This window comes from Mycteria americana, chromosome 9, assembly GCF_035582795.1.
Source record: "Mycteria americana isolate JAX WOST 10 ecotype Jacksonville Zoo and Gardens chromosome 9, USCA_MyAme_1.0, whole genome shotgun sequence".
NCBI lineage: Eukaryota > Metazoa > Chordata > Aves > Ciconiiformes > Ciconiidae > Mycteria > Mycteria americana.
In genome coordinates this window covers 23,232,525-23,252,474 of record NC_134373.1, presented here as the reverse complement: position 1 = coordinate 23,252,474, position 19,950 = coordinate 23,232,525, and the positions used below count along the sequence as shown (strand labels likewise).

Here is a 19,950-nt window from a genome sequence, read left to right as displayed (position 1 = left end):
TTCAGTGTACCAATTTCTACGATAGTGTGTCTTTAATATTTCACCAAAGGCTGTCTGTGTTAAAGAAGAAATGTGTCAGACAAATTAACTGGCTCTATCAGTTTAGTTAGTCAGAACAAATCTTGGCCACAGTTTTGAAGGTGTTGTCTTAAATGTAGCATAGGAGAGGAAAGAAACTGTGTACTTGAGTAGAGGAGAATAGAGAAGGGGGTTGTGTTCTTGGAAGTGTCCCTTCTGCCTCTTTAAAACTGGTGGCAAAACTTCTGGGTTTGTTATGTTTTTGTAGTGGATGAAACATTTCCTGTATAATGGCTTGTGTTAGATGTATTTCGGGCTCTTTTTCAGATTAATTCTGTAATTAAAAATGAACAATATTTAGAATTGTTACCAAACTGCTGTGCTCCATAGCCCCTTCTTTCGTGATGTTCTATTTCAGATGCTACTACAGTTGTCCGGAGCAAACTGGCACCCTCCAAGTTTAAGAAATGCCTTTCAGCATTCTTCCCATAGAAAGAACTATGTTCATGAGTTCTGTGTCTGAACTCCTGAAGAAGTGTATATGACCCTTATTATTGTAATTACTTTTTTCAGTCTCCTAATTGTTCTTTATTTGAATAGCTAAATAGATTCGTAAAACTTGAACTGTCATAATGAAAACAAACGAACATAAAACCACTAAGGACGAAGGCAAATTAAAGACAGATATTTGGACAGGTTTGAAACCAAAGGCTAGAGTGTTAGTGACTTGTCACTGGACAGAGATTATACCTCTAAACATCTCGCATCACAGGATCTTCAGAGCATCAAGTGTGAATTGAGCTGTGTCAGTGTAACCAATGACTCTGTGTAGATCCCTTGGCTGACTTCCAGGAATCAGCTCAAAGAGAGGAGTCCCCAGAGGAGTGAGTAAAGAATAGTAAGGCATGCAAATATTTTACTCTTCCTTTTCTTTTTATAGCTAGAAAGCAAATCAAGAAAAATCACAGATCCTATTTACCTCTAAAGATTGGATGAGGCCTTTTAGCCTTCATCTGTATGGAGTAGAGCTTGGCTCTTTGTGCTTTCATATTTCTCCTCTTGGCTGGGATGGATCTCCTTTCTTCATTGACTTGCTTCACTCCAGCCCACTCGTTGTTTGAGATGTAGACTTTACTTTCTGCTCCTCAGTCACTTTCCATCTCCCCAGTCACTTGAGTGGATGATAATCTTTCCTGTGACTGTTAAGTTCCTGCAAAATCTCTTCATAAGTATTCAGTGAATAATGAAAGCCCGATTTGCATTCCTTCCTCTGTCCTAATTTTAATTGTTTCCTTTAACAAAATAAAAAAGTCCTTTCCCCTGCACTTAATTCAGCAGTGGTGAGATTCTTTCTTCATTGATCCTCAGCAGTTGATGTGGGAATAGTTCACTAGCATGTTCTGAGACTGGTAAGCTGACTCCAAAGTTTCAGTTAAAATATTAAGAAATTGTGGTTAGGTCTTTAGAATCCTGAGAATGGCTTTAGAAATGGTAACATCTTACTAGTGTAAAATCCTTTACTAGAGTGACATATTTCTTTTCACTCTAGAGCATATATAAAAACACAGGGAACAGAAAACTTCCTTTTTGAACTAGTCCATTAAACTCAGCTTAGTTGCATCCCTGGTTATACACTTGGGGTAAAAAAAATAATAAACACCCCACTTTTCCTCCCAAAAGCAAATCCAGGACTCACTGAATTATAAGGCACTGAGCGTGTTTTATTTGATTAAGCCAACTGGGCCTTGCTGGTTTCCCGTTATAGGGATGGAAGAGCTGCTTGGTCATTCACATGATTTCTAAATGAATACAAAAAGGAAACGCTGTAGAGTTCTAAGGTGACAATGTCCGTGATTATGATCTTCGATGAAAATGTATTCATTGGGATTTTCATCTAAATTACTGTACATCTGCACAGAAAAAATGAAGAAAATGAGAAAATGCAGTAGGGCAAAGTTTGCTCAAAAAGGTTACTCTGTTTGAAAACCGTTATGCAAACAGAAAGTAACATTTTCAGTGTGTTTTTTAATTTCAGTTTCCCTGTTGTTTTAATTTTTTGCATTGGATTAAAGTATGCAAGCCTGCAGGTAGAAAGTATTCTGTCCTGTAGAATTTGTTAAAAAAAAAAAAAAAAAAAGAAATACAGGAATATATGGGAATCGAGTCTCCATAATATTAGGTACTGTTTATTATTTTACTTGCTAAAAGTGAGGAGCCAGATAAGAAACTTCTTTTAATTAAAAGCAGATAAAGACTTTAAAATCATCTTCAAGTCACTGTAGCCACGTAGCACCAGCACTTTGGTGTAAGCACAGCTGACAGTGGCATAAACACTTGTTAGCAGCAGAGTGTGAAAATTCTAATGGCAATCTGGACATAAAAGCCATCTTGTCAAGATGAAAGGTACAAGGTAGGCTTTACTTTAATACGTTGTCATTTGAGAAAACATTATGAGTAAGCACAGTAAATTAGCTGGAAGAGTCCTTATTGCTTACTCGTAATGTCTCCTCAAGTTAAGATCTATGAAAATGATTAGCATGACCCTAGTCATATTAAGGCTTCTGGGTCTGTGGACACAGTTGGTTTCCTTTATGGGAAATTGTAAGGAATAATTTCCAGCTAGGGCAGGCAGAGGTGTCCTAAATTTTTCATATTTTACAGAGTTGAAGTAAATTTCACCCAAAGGCTTCACATATTCATTGGCCCTTGCCTTGTTCTGTTGTTATGACATTAACCTTTAGCTTTATGAGAGGATTGTACCCATCTACATATCGAGTCTAATTCAGATGAGCAATATTATGACAATCAAGAGAACTTAATGTTCCCCTGCCGTTCTGTATTGGAAAATGTATATGATGGTTCTTGATAATCTTCCTCCCTCTGTAGTTACTCAATTACTTGTTTGAGAAATGTTCACATCTCTCATTTTATTAATTCATTTGTTCTTTGTGTGACAAAATTGCGAAAAAAAATCAGAGGAGACAACAAGGAAGTCGTGCAGCAAAGGAGTCGGGAGCTAAGGTGCTTTGAAATGACAAACTGCTGTCTAATCCCACTTGATGCCCAGGCTTTTGAATCTACAGCCTGCTGGATGCATACGGTATTCAGCACGTGACTGCAGTCCGTTCCTTAATGCTCTACTGCTGTGTAGCAAAGCAGCTAGGATTTGCAGGAGGAGGAGGAGAAACATGACAGGTTCTATAGGTGCCTTTGTAAGCTGAGCAGTTACAGCATTCACCTCACGGGTAAGAGCCCTGAAACTTAATTTTTATTAAATAGTAATCGAATAAATTACTAAAATGATTGCAGAAGCAGGGATTAGAATTCTTCCCTTTCCCCAGTTTCAAACTTAAATCCTGATAGGCAATTAACAGTGATCTGCTCAAGCAGTGGTTTGAGCCTTGTGTATTTAAAACTAGAGAAATCAGAATTCTTAGGTAGGTCATTCTCATATTACATTAAAAAAAAAGAAAGCAAAGAAACATAAATACACTGTACTTACTTAGTTGTACCTAGCTAACAAAAAATGAAGACTATAAAAAAAATCACGGATGCCATTCTGGATTTGAACATTCAGGCTGAGTTGCATGTACAGTGGAGTATTCCCTCCCACTGGCTTCAGACAGCTGATTCAAGATGCATTTAATTACTCTGTGGATTTACCTGTCTCTCACCGTAGATTATACAGAAAAAGGATGACTTCTAGTGTTGTCTCTCCTACCTTACTGAACTAATATGTTGAAATACCTGGTGTAAGTAATCTCTCCATTGCCCCAAGGCCAGGTAGAGCTGATTAAAGAGCTATTACCCCCTTTTCCTAGCCACTGTAAAGTGAATAATAGAAAACAGAGTGAGAAAACAATCTGAAGGAAGTTTGAGAGGACATTTTGGAAATGCCTGCATGTAAGATGAAGAAAGAGCTGGAAGTGTATGCACATAAAGGGATTTGAATGTTACAGGGATAACAGACATGGTAAATAAACTGAAACATGAAATACAATGAAGGCACTAAACTCCAAAGGCTGCAGTTACAGAGAAAGATGGAGAACACATTGAAAAGCGAAGGAAACAATAATGCTTCTGAAGCAGAGCTGTGGAAGTGGCAGAACACCTCTGCATGAACTAAATATGGTGCTGAATTGCTAAGAAGGGATGATTACTGATCTCGGGAGAATTTTTCTTTGTGCAGTGTAAATGCGTGCACGTGCACTGCATGTAAGGACTACCAGTCATGACACCGAGACTCTTCTCCTTCAAAGGGAAGAGTATTGCTTTTAACCTGACTTTACGAGTCAGGAGTAATCAGGGATTTTTTTTTCTGTGATTGTCTTACACAGTTGTTACAAACACAAAACTGCAATTACAAAAAAGAGTAAGCAGTCAGTAGTTCGGTGTCGAGTAATTCAATAATGCCATAAATGACAGTTACAATCCAAAAGATTGTGGAAAGGACAAACTGTTAATATAAATGGGAAAACGAAACAGTTGGGAATATAATAAAAGCAGAAGGAGTGGAATGAGTAAGATTCAGGACTGCTTTCTTACACATAAGCAGCATAGCTAGATGGAGGCAACAGGATTTAGTAGCAGAAAAAAAGGGGAGTTACCTTTACAGTGATAATTGTTAAATGTCTAAACATTGAAATGCACAAGAAACAGGCAACGGTAGTTATGACTTCAGTATTTCATCTGTACCTAAAACTGGTGTCTAAAAATTTATTTGGGATAACAGGCCAAGCTGAAATTTTCTGCAAGTAAATAAGGCAAAACAGAGAAAGGATTTGAATGGCTATTTTTCTATAGGTAAGAAACATTCAAACTACATTCACTGGGGGGCATTTTTCAGAGGTCATGGCGATGCCCATGATGAAACTGTTAATGCAAATGAGACTTGCGACTTCTCCGGTGTGTAATTATCACATAGTTGCACCATGTTTTATTTACAAAAGTATGAGACCAGGTGCTCGGCTAGCGTAAATCAGCACCCTCATCAATTGAGAACATTACATAGAGCAGGGTGAACATTGGGAATCTTTTGTTTGTTTGTTTTTCCATTTTAAGCAAAATTATTTCATACAACAATAATACAAAAAAAGGATTTATTATTTTACAAAATAAATCCTGTAACTGCACTTGCTTCATGTTTGCTATGTAGTACGATGCTCAATCTGAGTAACTTGAGATTGAGAAAATACAACTTTTGTAGTGAGTGTCATCATCTCTCTGAACTTTTTTTAACATTTTATATTCTTTTGATTCTCAGGCAATTTGCTCTGTAGAAGAACTTTTCTAAACCCTGTAGTTGTGTCATCTGGCAGATACAACCAGTGAGCTTTACCATGGATTGGGAAAATTAACCTTCCTTCAATGCAGTAATTTTTTTTTTTTTCTTTTCTCCTTGAATATATACACCCCTTTCTATGTGAGATGAGTTACAAGAGTGTGGTACAGAAGTGTGCTATCTTATGAAAGTGGCACTGGATGTTTGTGCTTGATGCTCATGGCCATTTAATTTTGAAACAATTTTTGAAAGGTTTGAGAGCTAGGCTATACAGAGGTAATAATATAGTGCCAGGATACTTGTATCTATAGAGGCTCAAAAATTCATATCCCTAGGAAAGGAGCACGAATCCTCTAAAAACCTTTCTCAAGATCTTCTGCAAGAGGTTAACAACTTACTTCCTTTTTTTCTAAGTTTGGTCATTCATTGACTACCTACGAATAATCCGGACTGGTTAGTGAAGTACTAAAATGTATGACAACACAAAGCTAAAGAGGTTATTTTCAAGATCAAAGAGGACTAGGAGGAACTTCAGAAGAGCTATATGCATCAGCGCTGTGAAATACATTGCAAATAAACTTGAAGTAATGCACGTAGAAACGGGCAAAAATTAAGTGACTTCCAGGCTTAAAATTGTCAACTCAAGAAGCAAATATAGGCACCTGCCCAAACGATTAAGTGGAAATACTGCTTTGTGACCTCAGCTCTACAAACAGCAAACAACTTGTCAGGCTAAAGAGGAACATGATAGCGAATAGTACAGAAAATACACCATTTTACAAATCTGTGATTCATCGTAATCTGAAACAGTGTTGGTTGTATAATTACTATCTCAAAAGGGATATTGAGGAATTTAGGAGAGCCCAGAGAGAGGAAGTAGAATCAGTTAAGGGCTCAAGAATTATCTTATGAAACAATATTGAAAAGACTAGATTTTTAGAAAGGCATGCGATCTGGCAAACAATGACAAAGGACATAAAGAACAGATAAGAAATTAGAAATTTAGAAAAAAAATTAGCTTCATGGCAAACATGAAACTAAAAATGTGTATTATTTCATTCACATGTTAAATGTGAAAGAACTGCCTTTTCACCCCATCTGTAATCACATTCTGGAACTTATCAGCAGTCATGCAGCATTTTTACATACAGCTTTCCACATTCACAAGGCATTACACATATTTACATCTATGACACCTATATATATGTGTGTGTGAGTATAGTTTAAGGACTTTGTTAATTGTTCTATGCAACAGATGACAAAGAATGGTACAGTGGAATCTGAAGAAGCTAATACGCTGACACTGGATGACATTTCTGATGATGATATTGATCTAGACAACACTGAAGTAGACGAGTACTTCTTTCTACAACCCCTGCCGACAAAAAAGCGAAGGGCATTGCTGCGAGCTTCTGGAGTGAAGAAGATTGATGTGGAAGAAAAACACGAGCTGCGGGCCATCCGCCTGTCCAGAGAGGATTGTGGCTGTGACTGCCGTGTGTTCTGTGATCCAGAAACTTGCACTTGCAGTCTTGCAGGCATAAAATGTCAGGTAAATGTCTATATTATTGTCGTTATTTAACTATCAAGGGGAGGGGGAGGTGTGTGCATGCACACACACACACGTGTACATTTTGTTGTTGAAGTTATAACTACTGGAAATTAATTAAGTTAATTATTAAACGATAACACTTACGCATCTCAAACCAGTTTTTTAAGGCCCAGATTTAAGAGCATAGAGTGTGCAATACAAACAATCTCCTTAAACGTCTTTATTTATTATACGATTGGTTTAGGCATATACATTGTTTGGGGTTTTTGTTGTTGTTGTTCTTATACAAATATTCTGCTCCTCATATTCCTCTTTGGTCTTTATGTAAATATGCAGATGCAGACACCAGAAGAATCAGTAGCCTGCAGATTTCAGAAGGGATATTACCTTTTATTTTAGAGACAATTCACATACTGTCCAAATGTGAATTATAGTCCAAACGCAGTGAGAAATGATAAATGAAACTCTGTGGTACTGTCCTTTATTTAACATGCATGATACTTAAAATGCATGCATGATAGATTTGCATGTAGGCAATAAAAAATACATCTGCTAATATAGCAGGTAGTTTTTCCTCTGCAGACTGAAAAGGTATTTCGTATTGCACATTTACATAGTGTCCTATGTACAGCTGTAAATGTCCCAAAGTGTTTCCTAAAAGAGGTTTCCACTAATTCTCCTGAGTCGCTGTTATGCAGCTGAGTTGATTTCTTCCTGAATGCATTTTTCATCATTTCTTAAATCCAAGCTAAACTTCCTCTGCTATTCTAAATAATATATTCCCTTTGCTGTTCCTGTTTTCATCTTCACATGTGGGGAAGATGTACTAGATGGTGTTATATGGTTTTCCTCTGCATCGTATTTGATGTTTAGGTGTTGCAGTGTAGGTGAAAATCATAGACCTTAAGCTACCTAATTGAACTATCCGACTTGTGGACTCAGTCACATTTTTAGAAATTTAAGATGGCTATTACTAGACATATAAGTTCTGCCCACAGTCTGTTGAGCTTGCAATATTGCACCTACAGTTGACTGGAATATCTTTTAAAATGTACTTGAGTTTTTATTCCTACTTTCTGTGGTCAGGTGTCCCCGTTGGCAACTTCATAAAGGTTTTTATATATAGTTCCTTTTGTTTCAATAGGTTTCTAGTTTCCATGATTTTTATCAAATTTTCTTTCTGGTAATGCTTTTGCCTGGATTTGAGCACAACATGATGCAAAGCTGTAGCAGATCCATAAAGAGCAAAACTAGCTATTTTTTTGCTTCACTGTGTAATGCTTTCACCTGTGGAACAGAAATATATTTTTCCTATTCTGCGACATTGTTGTATGTGTGGGTCCCTTACTGTTCCTATCAGTAGAGCTAAATTCCAGGGCTAACCCTCTGAATTATTGATAGCTTTGACTATTCTTACAAGTACTTCTCAAGGTGAATCCCACTTCACTATTGTATTTCTCGAGGCTGTCTAGGTTCTGTCATTATCACCAGGCTTATGCTACGTATTGTTAATCTGTATTCTTTTTTTTTAAAAGGTGGATCGTATGTCTTTTCCATGCGGTTGCACTAAAGAAGGGTGTAGCAATACAGCAGGTAGAATTGAATTTAATCCTATCCGTGTACGGACTCACTTTTTGCACACAATAATGAAACTTGAATTGGAGAAAAATAGAGAGCAGCAAGTTCCGGCACTAAATGGCTGCCACAGTGAGATAAGTGCCCACACTAGCTCTATGAGTCCAGGACCCCATCCGGTTGAATATTCAATTGCAGAAAATTTTGAGATTGAAACTGAACCTCCGGCTGCGGTTATGCATTCTCAGTCAGCCGAGGACTTGGACTGCCCAGGGGAAGAGGAGGAAGAGGAAGATGGGAGTAGCTTTTGTAGTGGAGTAACAGATTCTAGCACACAGAGTTTAGCCCCTAGTGAATCAGATGATGATGAAGAGGAAGAGGAAGATGAGGAGGAAGATGAGGAGGAAGAAAAAGCAGATGATTTTGTAGAAAGCATGGGCTCCCATGCTGATATGGTGCCTCTTCCTTCTGTCCTTTGCTACTCTGATGGAACTGCTGTGCATGAAAACCACTCTAAAAATGCCTCATACTATACTAACTCTTCAAATCTGTATTACCAAATAGAGAACCATGTTGCTGGCACTGCAAACCAGATCAGTGAGACTTACTCAGAAAGGGATGCTGTCAAGAACGGTAGTCTTTCTCTGGTGCCTTACAACATGACTTCAGAACAGTTTGTTGACTACACACGGCAATCAGAGGAAACTTTCAGCAGCCCTCATTACCCTTCTGCAAACCCCTCAGTGATTGTTTGCTGCTCATCTTCTGAAGGTGATAGCAGTGCTCCATGTAACAGTTTATACACTGAGCACAGGCCAAGTCACCCTCAAGTGGAATTTCACTCATACTTGAAAGGTCCTTCTCAAGATGGCTTTGTTTCCGCTTTGAATGGCGACAGTCGTGTACAAGAGCACCCTGCTGAGAATTCACTAAGCCTCCCAGAAAAGAGCAGACTGCACGAAGAGTGCATCAAATCACCAGTGGTAGAAACAGTACCTGTTTAATATTAAAATTATTCTAGGACTGACTTCCTGTATTAAAATGCACTCACATTGGATTTCCTAGAATCTTACTTTTTTAAGAGGTAGACAACACTTGGACTGTAATCAATGTTCCAGACACATTTTGTTTTCTCAAGCTACACTGGCAGTGGTATTGCACAAAAACAGTTCATGTAAAGATTTAAATAAAAAGAATCAAACTGTCTTTTGATAAAAATAAAACACGTAAGTAAAAAACACACCCAACATATTTCAAAGTAGCCTACCTATCGACATATGTGAAACCTGCCAAGCTATCTGAATCAAAGCTTCGTGTTTTTGATTGTCGGGCCTGTGCAAGATCGATAAAAATGATACTTTGAAATAATCATGTTTAGAGTCCTAATTTTCAACATATCTGAAAAGATGGTAAGTTTAATGTAAAAGTAACTACTGTACAAAAAAGTTTTACTTGTTCTGTACTGTATGTATTTTATTTATGGTAGTTTAGTACTCATGTTTTGATAAACATGAACAGCATGTTCATTTGAGCAGAAGATCCATAGCTGGTTACAAAGAGCATGTCCACTTTTCATCTGGAGTACCATGTATTCTTTCTTTTGTTTTTTTTTGTTTTGTTTTGTTTTGTTTTTAATACCATTTCTGGTAAATTATCTTGAAACGCATTCTTAGACTGTACTATTTTCTCTTTTACTGTTCGTGACAAACAGAAGAGTCAGAAAGGGGGCATTAACATCTTCCAGAAAGGTGAAAGGTAGACAATCCTCCATTAAAATTGAGTGGCATTCCAGAACTAGTACCCCCTCCCCAAAGAAAAATGAACTTGTATATAATGGCAAAGCAGTAGCTTAAGCTTGCACAGCACCTTTTAGCCCAACAAACATTCAGATACTTAAGCACTTTAGTGCCATTTTGCAGTACTGTATTAACTGCGGGAACTGTGAACTATTTTGGAGAAGTGCCATGGCTCCAGACTCTGAGGCGTATGTAAGATCTTAAAATTCATTGTAACAAAATCTGTACGGTTTTCCCAAGCCAGTTTACGAATATGTCAGTAGGTAATTTATAAAAGCAGAGTCTTGCTGATGAAAGTTTAAATGAAGCATGGAAAAAAAATGTGGAAGTGTCTAGATTTCCTAAATATTTAGCAGTTTTTATGAAATACAACACTGGCTTTTGTGGACTCCTGATTGTACCTCAAATTTACAGAGTCATTTGGTCTAATTAGGAACCAGTAGATTCAGTGAGGAAACATAGCTTCAGCAATTTTATATCTGCTAAACTTTGCAAGCAAAATAGCACGCGCATCATGTGAATATCCATTACCTTGTACTCCATTTGCTTTTAAATGAAATGGGAATTAAAATACCTGCTGTAGCTCAACCTTTCATTTATTAACCAGCCTTGCTTTCTTTAGGAAAGGGAAGTATAGGAACCTGCTTTTCTCTACACTGATAATTCTGCACTGCCTTATTTTGATTTCAAAATCTATTTTAACATTTTTGTTCTTCTAATACTGAAATTTTATTATTATGCATCAAGTGGGTTGAAGTGTAGACCTGTCTTGTTTGTCAAAATAAGGATCAGCATCTTAGTTTTTATCTGTGTCAAATCTAGATGGCTAACCGTATGCATGTAAGCACAGTGTAAATTTTAGCTCTGTAACAGTGACTCTTCTGGTTAGAAACTCTTTAAAACATCATGTACAGTACTCCAGTAGAAAAACTGCCAGATTTAAAATATGCTTTTTAAAAAAATAAGCTGACTTAATTGTTTTTATATGAAATCTGGGCAAAGTGATTTCTCATTTTTATGCTAAATTAGCAAAATATTTTTACTCCATGTAGTAGCTGGAAAGGTTTTTTATTTACTTATTTCCACAAGAAGTCCTACATGTTTTATATGAACTGCATTGAAAAGTCCTAGTTCTCTAGGGACTGGATTCACACTTGCAAGGCATTCCATCTCCTGGGAAAGTGCGGTCATGTTGGTTATCTGGCTCAGCAGTTCTTTAGCCTCCATTCCTCTTAGGCACAGAACACTCCAGTCTCTTTCTCTAAAGGCTGAGTAGCCAGGTAAGCGCATGTATTCCTCAATTCCATATAGCAAATACCCATCTTTCTTTTCAGAGAGAAACATGTTAGTTCATAAAAAGTTCTGCATCTAAGAATAAGAATAATATTATTCAAGATATTCTATGGGCAACTGTAACAAGGCTCTGTGTATATAGGCATCTTGCATTAACAGCAGGCCTAAATCTGGCACTCTTGCTCAACACCAGCACCAAAAGCACAAATCCCTTCTACTTGAGCTGGGACAGCAGCTGTGAATCAGTAGCAGCTTTTTAACCTCAGAGTGTGTTGGCTACTGGAGGATCATGCACACTTCACCAGGGTATTTCTCTCAGGGGAAAGTTAAATGAAATATTTTGTTTCATTATTCACCCCGTTACTGAGCAATAAGAAATTATTTTCTTGGCCCCTGTGCTTTCACATGAAAAATATCTTTAATAATATTAGCAAGCACAGTAAGTGATTAACTTTATAAAATACATCTCAGCTAGCTTTAAAATACTGAGATAATGGTTATTTAATATTTCCATTGGCACAGGCTTCAGACCCCAGGCCTCCTTAATATTAGCATCTGTATAAAATTGAGTACTTAGGTGTGTACGTTCAATGCCATTGGGGCATCAGGGGTGAATATGGCTAAATTCTCTAAAGCTTGCAGCAAAGGATAATAAGCAGCGGCTTGTAATAGATAGGGTAGAGAAGGCAGTGACTATATAAAGAACTTGTGCTACACTATTTTCCCTTCCTTAAAGTAGCTAATTCCTGGGAGTCACAAAGTAAAATGTCGAAAATAAAGATTTATGTTGAAAAAATATTCTTAACTACCTGATGATAATGTAGGTAGTAATACCTTTCTTTTGATCCGATCTGATGTTTTGTGATCAAGATTTGATTGCAGGACACAAAGTAAACAAATCTTGTTTAGTTCTTGCAACAAGTTACCAAGTCAAGTCTTTATAATTCATGGAGATTTCTGGGTAGCTATTATTGGTTGATATTATTAGTATATAATCTCAACAAGCCTTCTAACAGAGATAAACTCATACTGAGGGAAAAAACCCAGAAATCTCTTTTTTTTCAATATGGGCTAAAACCTGTTCCCCAAACAATTCCATACCAGCAAATAACAAAGCTAAGGCCTTTTCTAGCATGTGTAAGTAAGTTGACTAGAGTGAAAAAAAAAAAAAAAAAAGAAACAGTCACAGCCCTGACCAAAACAGGTAGGCTAATTTAACTGTGAAATCTAGAGTAGGCTGCAGAAATCAGGTAAGAGTCAAGATTCCCACCCCTTGATTAGACTTTCATGAAATCATGAGATGGAAAAGGTTTTAATGTTCTTTTCTGGGCTAGTATATGATAATATATGATATGTCCCATTTCCCAGTTGGTTAATATTCATAATGATAGCCAGTCCTTTCATTTTGGGTAACCTTATTTCTGCGTGATAAAAGTATTATGTTACTAAATTAGAAACAGCGTATTTGCTTCTGTATCGACACAGTATATCATTTGTGGAAACGTTTACTTTACTGATAGTTATATCAGCTTTATTTCCTAAGATATCTGCCTACTGATAATCACTCCTAAGAAGCCAGGTAATAAATTGGTAGATAGTTTACGGTTACACTACATAGTTCAGAAAAATGAGTCGTAAGAAAAGCATTTCCCTCTGTTAAAATAAAACAGAACTTTCACACAGAAGATCACTGGAACAGCACCTAAAACTGGATGCCTTTTTGCCTATAATGTGAGCTTTGCCTCTCTTGGAAAAAATGCATTGTTGAAGTTTATATATAAAGCTTTAAATATAAAGCTATAAAATTAGAACTTTTCTGGCAAAATTGCAGCAATTGCAATTGTTTCCTAAGAGCTATAACTCATGCCCACTGGACATCCTTTAAAAAATTAAAAGCTGGTCAGTAAAAGTTTCTAACATTCTTTCCTTTCTTAAAAAAAAAATTCTTTGATGAGCTGTGTGCCATTTAGATCAGAAAGTTCTAGATTTGCAAAGTCTTACTATTTTTTCATTTACCTAAGTTCCTGCTAGTGAATCATAATTTGAGTTGACATTTATTTATTTTAAGGCCATTGATTACACTATCATAGTAACCATCACTTGCTATAAATAAGGTTCAGCCTGCTCACTGATCTGTTAACTGAGTCACTTAACAATGTGATCCTGCCTTTTGTCTAAGTTCTGCAGAAATTGCATGTAGTATTCATGGTGGTGTTACTCACTGGATTGCTAACTGATCCAGATCCAGTTTCTAATCTTACCTGGGTGTTGTATTTCAGTAAACGTGTGAAAAATTGTTCATGTAGCATTCCCTGCCTCACAATCAGGAGGATATCTTCACGAAACACAGCTAGTTTGTTAAGGATTGTATACGTACATTTGTATACAAAACAGAACATGTATTATGTTTTTTAATATTTCAGATGTTACTGACTCTTTGGTAGAAATGTGATACACTGGATAGAGAGTATTGGGCTCAGACAGAGGAGACCTGGGTTCTGTTGGCGTTGCCTTTGTCCCGCTGTGTCGCTTCCATTCTCTATGCTCTGGTTTGTAAGGTACTTGGAGATACTGTGATAAAAAAAATAATTCTATAGAACAGGCAAAATACCCTTTTTTTAGTCTTTTTTTGGCATCGTAACTAAATGTTTGTACTGCAAATGCAGTCACTTTCCCAATAAAGCCCATTCCAGCTCAGAAGTTAATAGAAATTTTATCACTAACATGAAACACAGCAAAAGCAAGCTCTCCTTTCCATGGACCGGATTAATGAACAAAAGTTTAATGATAAATTTCACAGTGAAAATTAGAATAAAAGCCGTGTTGAATATACAACGTTTACGTGTCAAGTGCTTAACATTTGAGCAGCAAGATTGTAGTTTGCCTGCAACACCATACTTGGCAGTAATAGGCAGTATTATTCCCCTTCATGTTGTCTTCTTTTGCCAGCTGAATTCTCTCAGTTGAAACTCCTTGTCTAGGCTGCTCCTGCAGCGAAGCAGGTGCCCTTACTCAGAGCTAAAGCAAGAGAGACCCATGATACTGCTTTAAAAGGCATTTGCTAAATAAGAAACTCCCATGTTATGGCTCATGAGTTGTATAAACTCATGTTCATTGTGCCAGTTGTTTAATTTCCTGAAGCAGTCAGGAACAGGGACAGAAGAGGATGATATGGGAAATCCTTAAGTGTTTAGGGGTGTTACGCTTTCCCAGTGGGGCTAAAGAGTAATTCTATCATCTACTCTGGTATGGTTGCAGAACATTTGATGTAAAATACTTAGAAAACCTAGAATTAACTCAGAGAATATATTCTATAGAATTTATTTCTAAAATATTAAATCTGATTACTATTTTTTTAAAATGGTAGAAAGCTACTGTTATTTTCAAAACAGAGTCTAGTTCATTAACATGTTCCTTTGTATGAGAAATCCTAACATTTGCCTTTTCAATGTTTCCAAATTTTTTTTAAGTATTCCTTAATTTTGCTGTTCTCTGTAATCGCTGTCCATGTGCAAATTATTAATTGTCCATTTTCTCCAAGAAGTGTGAAATCCAAAGCATGAACATTGTGAAGTGATGAACAGGTACGATTTAGTTGTAAAGATGTCTGAGTGAACACACACTTGAGTTCTTCATAAGTGCTTCCTGTTCACTGTCTCTTCCCACTCCTAAATCAGAGGCAGCTTTTAATTTTGTTGCTAATAAATGTGCCAGAGTATTGTTTTCACTTAGGGAGGAAAGTTGTAACATCCTTGAGAACTTTCTGTTACCCTAAATGGCTGATACCAAGAATTTTACTTTTTATAAGAACATCCAATTGATGAAACATCTATTTTGCAGCCTTAGTCTTTTCTTTTTAATTACTTCCTCCCTTCATCTTAGTGTCTGGGAAAGGTCTGTTGTACAGTAAGGCTTTTCATTAAAATTGAGCACGAAGGCAACTCTAGTGTCCTCTGTGCTACCTATCCTTTATTTTACTAAAAGAGTTCATTTTATTTTTCACTTAATGCATGTAGATAGATCGCAACTGTGGTGAAAAATAGTCCCCCATTGGCTCTGAATATGAGTCATGAGGGAGCAACCCCAGTGGGGGTCTATAGACTCTCCCCTTCCATAAACACAAACAGGAAGGAAACCTACCCCACAGGCTGCAGAGATGTGGCAGGGGATCCTCGTTGTCTCCTGAGGCATGCAGATCCAGGGGAGGCATGTCATTCTTGATATAGCATAGTCCAGTACAGGATGAAAATCCAAGATTAGGGAAAGCAGAAAACCATCACCTTGGGGAACAAAAAGTTTCCTTCAAACTACTGTTACGATTTTTTTTCTTTTTTTCTAATACAAGTAATAAATAATAAATTAAAAAAACTCTTTATGAAATAGAAGTGATTTAGATCTTAAAAATGAAAAGTTAAAATGTGTATTGCTCTACTGCTCTATAGTCTTTATGGTTAGGAGGATAGCCGCTACACAGAAGGTCCCACTGACTGGAGAACCATATTCATGATACTCTGTATTGCTACTTCTCAATTGAGAACACGATAGTCCTTCATCCAAGGCTGGGGTGGGGGACAAGGAAAAAAAAAAGTCAGAAGGCAAACTTCATTTGTTTACTCAATTATCTTAATTTGGATCTTAGCAATGACACTTTTATTTTACTTGGGTATTTTATGAATGAATGTCAAATAGAACCAAGTCAAAAGAAGTTTGCCTCACGTGTATGTTCTTCTCTAACTGTGCACTTTTCCAACAAGCCATGAAGACTGGATTAGCTTTTCTCAATGAACAGGAAAAATGGTGGAAGATACAAATGAACACCACTGTTCTAACACAAGAATCAAGATAATCCTTTGTCTTGAGGCATGGGTGGATACACCTTGGAGTGAGTGAGGGGAGGACAGAAAGGGCAATTTAGAGGAAAAGGATGAAGGCAAGAGGTAGACTGATGAGGACATCTTTTTCTTCTAAAGGGCAAAAGAAAACCTTATATATGAAAAAAAAGGAAGGAAAAAAGGAAATTAAGATATCCCCAGAGCAAGGATGGAAGAGTATATACATGTTTACTACAAGCTTGGCCATGTTAGATCATAATATTAATTCTGTTATTTAATATATTTTAAAACAAACATTAACTCAGTGCAAACAGGAAATGTCATTTTTCCATACCAGTTGTATACAGGCGGACTTTAAATAAAAGACTTATCCAAAAGCATGGGGTAAAAACTACAAAGCAAAGCAACACCCTAGGAGCATTGCTACCCTGTCTTTGCCTATGTCAACTGCGAAGTCATGTTCAATATCATTTTAGTTAACTCTGCTCCCAGGCACATGTTCTAATATAACCTGTTTCTCAGATAACAGGAGACTAAAAGCAACAAAGAAATACATGTCCTTTTTATTAGCATTTTAGCTTGGGATTTTCCAATGAGACTTAGTACATTACGGCAACTAATTCTTTTAGGTTTCTCCATCTTAAACTTTTTAAAGATGTTCTTAAGAATGACATTTTGGGTTGGATTATGGGTGAATGTCAACCTTGCTGGGGTGCTGGGGGATCACCGAGAAGAACCAGCCATCCATTCGTGAGTCTCTGATACACAGACTGAGCACGAGTTTTCAGCTTCTTGAAAAGATTGCATCATTGTGTGCACTGGCAGCTGGTTCTCTTAAAACAAAAACAGAAGCAAGCATGCTGTTTTTTCAAACCATTTCACACAAATACCACCACTTCAGTTCTTGCATAACAATGCCCATGTAAACCATGCTTAACAACTGGGCCCTTCTTTTAATTGACTGATTGTAGGCACTTCTCTGGAAATACATCTGAAGTGTAGTTTGTGAAACATGTTAAAAAAGTGTTCGATGTAAAATAAGCGCTAGACATTTAACAGTGCAAAAATAGTCAAAATCTGTAGATTACAAATCCGTTCCTAAGAGCCTCAGCCTGTAATATTGTCTTAGTAAAGTCGATCTTCTAAGTTAAATTGCATTCTGGTGTAATAACTTTTTACAAACAAAGTTATTAATACAAATATACTGGTTAATAAATACCTGTTAACATACAACATGGCAATTGGTTATTTTGATTTGTTTCCATCTACAACTAATAGATAGCAATTTTGTAAAAAACAGACAAAACCAACAGTTACTACATTTTTTATGTTTAAAGTGTTTTCATTGTTTTAACAAATACAAACTACGTAACATTTACACTGTCTAGTTTAGAGCTGTCTTTTAGGAGGTTCATCTCTCTCTGTATATATATATATTTCCCCATAAGCATATAAAATTGCTTTTGAAATTTTTGTTGGCAAGTGGTAAACAACACACCACGGCATGAATTCAAAAGCACTGAAGTTCATGGTCTTTCAGACATGTAATCCGTTCAAATGGGACTAGTAAAATTGTGGTGTAATTGCAGCCATTTGTTTAAAATTTGTACATTACTTCTAACTTTTCTAATTCTTGAGAAAAATAATTATGTTAAGTACTTAACATTTTCCATTACAGATGATCTTGCATACTGAAATTATGGAGATCTCAACAGTAAAGCAACATACGTAATTGGACTGCTGCTTTTAAACTGTTTGAAGAAGTGAAGGGAAAGAAATTTCATCTTAAAATCTGTACACGGAAATAATTTTAAGCTTCATGAACTACACATTTCCTTAATTTCCTTTCTTTTTTTTTAAAGAAGTTGTAACATCAAAGATGCCAAAGGGTAATATAAGCTACAATAATATTCAACAGAACTTAACCTAGACCTTATGTTGTAATAATTTATTCAAATTAACTGTATTCTTCTGTATTTATATTTTCTGTATTTATTATGAATGATATGGAATTTGATGTATTTATTGTGGCTTATTACTGCAGTGTATATATTACAAAAATGAGCATTTTTAAGTCTTAACATTAGGGTTTTTGTTAATTAGTGGCACTTGTATTGGCTGTATTTTTATTATATATTGTACAATATATATTGTCCATTTGTTTGCAATGAAGTAAAACAGGTTTCTACGTTACATCATGGCTGCCAGTGCATTGTGCATCTTATTTCTACTATGCAGTCACTAGACATTCCTCTCCCATCTAACAGAGCCAGAATTAGTACTGCACCTCCTCCCCAGACCTGCAGAGCTTCTAAAGATGCTCTGTGAAATTTCAAGCATTTCTGCCATTCCTCATAGTCTGATAGTGTAAGGAGAAACAGTTTCGGTTTTGTTTTGTTTTTTTAATTTACTCAGCATATAAATATTTAAGAAATGAACAGAAATGCCTTGTTAGGTATATCCATTTGCCCTTTAATGGTACTACTGCCTACACTTTTTGGCCAGTGGAATAAACTACATGATTCATCTGCACCTGTCATGGTGAATTTAATAATTTTGGTTATAAGTTAATGAAAGAATTGTTTTCAACAGCTGTTGGAAAAAAAATTTTGCAACAGCTCTCTCTGGTGGACAATTTGCAGTAAGTTTATACAACAAATCATTTCAATGGCTACAATGGCATATAAAGCATACTGTTAAATTTCAGGACAACTGCTTAATTAGGTTGAAAACTGCTGATCAACATTGCTTCACTATGAAAATAATTAACAATCACAGGTCTCTGCCCTGTTTTTATTCTGATATTTATTAAAATTGAGCTGTACATTTGTAAAAGGTAAGTTGTCCTTAAGTGTGCATTAATGACAAATTACATATGGCTAAATTATTTGCAGTTACAAAACCTGATAAAGATCAGATGCTGTTCGCTAGATTATAAAAAAAAGTTCTCACAGGATTTAAGGTAGCATTTGTTTTTAATTTGTTAGGAGTTACACAGAATGGAATAGATGAACATCTGCTATCAGACTGCTTTTTTCATTGCCATGAACTATGGTTAACAGTGCTGCTCCAGGGCTTGCTAAGCCATACTGACACAAAAAATTTTGTAAAACAACTTTCAACACATGTTCTAATTCAAGACATCAGGATGACAGTTCAGAAGTAAGACGACTTAACACTAAGGTTCAGTTGTAAATTGATCTATTAACCGTACTCACGTAATTCTGTACTCACAGTAGTGTAAATCAGCAGTTACTCCCAAGGGTGATGAAACAAAATCCTCAGCTATGGCGAGCTGGCGAAGTCCCACTGCAGTTAATGGTGTCATAACCAGGTAGAGCCACAAAGGACCAGTGGGGCCTCTTGCTCATGGGCGGGAGCTGCCCAGAGCCACAGGCCCTGAAGTCCCAGAACAGTTAGGACCTGCTTTGTCCTGCTGGGAGTAAGGCTGAGCTGTCCTTGCCTGAAATCAAGCCTTCTTCAGCCCTTGTGATTACTTTCCTGGATGTGTAAGAGAGCATGGTGAGACAGAGGTTAGCACTGATGCTAGCTTTTCTGGTAACCTTCAGTAGTTTACATAGCCATCTGATTGACAGATGTAAA

General features: G+C 36.6%; 1 protein-coding gene across 6 annotated transcripts in view; it reads left to right on the top strand.

Moving 5' to 3' along the window:
• CSRNP3 (cysteine and serine rich nuclear protein 3) overlaps positions 1-15,072 on the top strand; it is a 112,170-nt gene extending 97,098 nt beyond the window's left edge. For 5 of the 6 annotated variants that reach the window (XM_075511689.1, XM_075511688.1, XM_075511684.1 and 2 more), the window contains 3 exons: positions 6,555-6,851; positions 8,387-9,835; positions 13,939-15,023. In XM_075511689.1, coding sequence (XP_075367804.1) covers positions 6,555-6,851; positions 8,387-9,430 — 1,341 coding nt within the window. In that variant the 3' untranslated portion in view covers positions 9,431-9,835; positions 13,939-15,023. Of the gene's footprint in view, positions 1-6,554; positions 6,852-8,386; positions 9,836-13,938 lie in introns of all 6 variants that reach the window. The other variant, XM_075511685.1, reaches the window with a different exon arrangement.
• Positions 15,073-19,950: the final 4,878 nt, after the last annotated feature.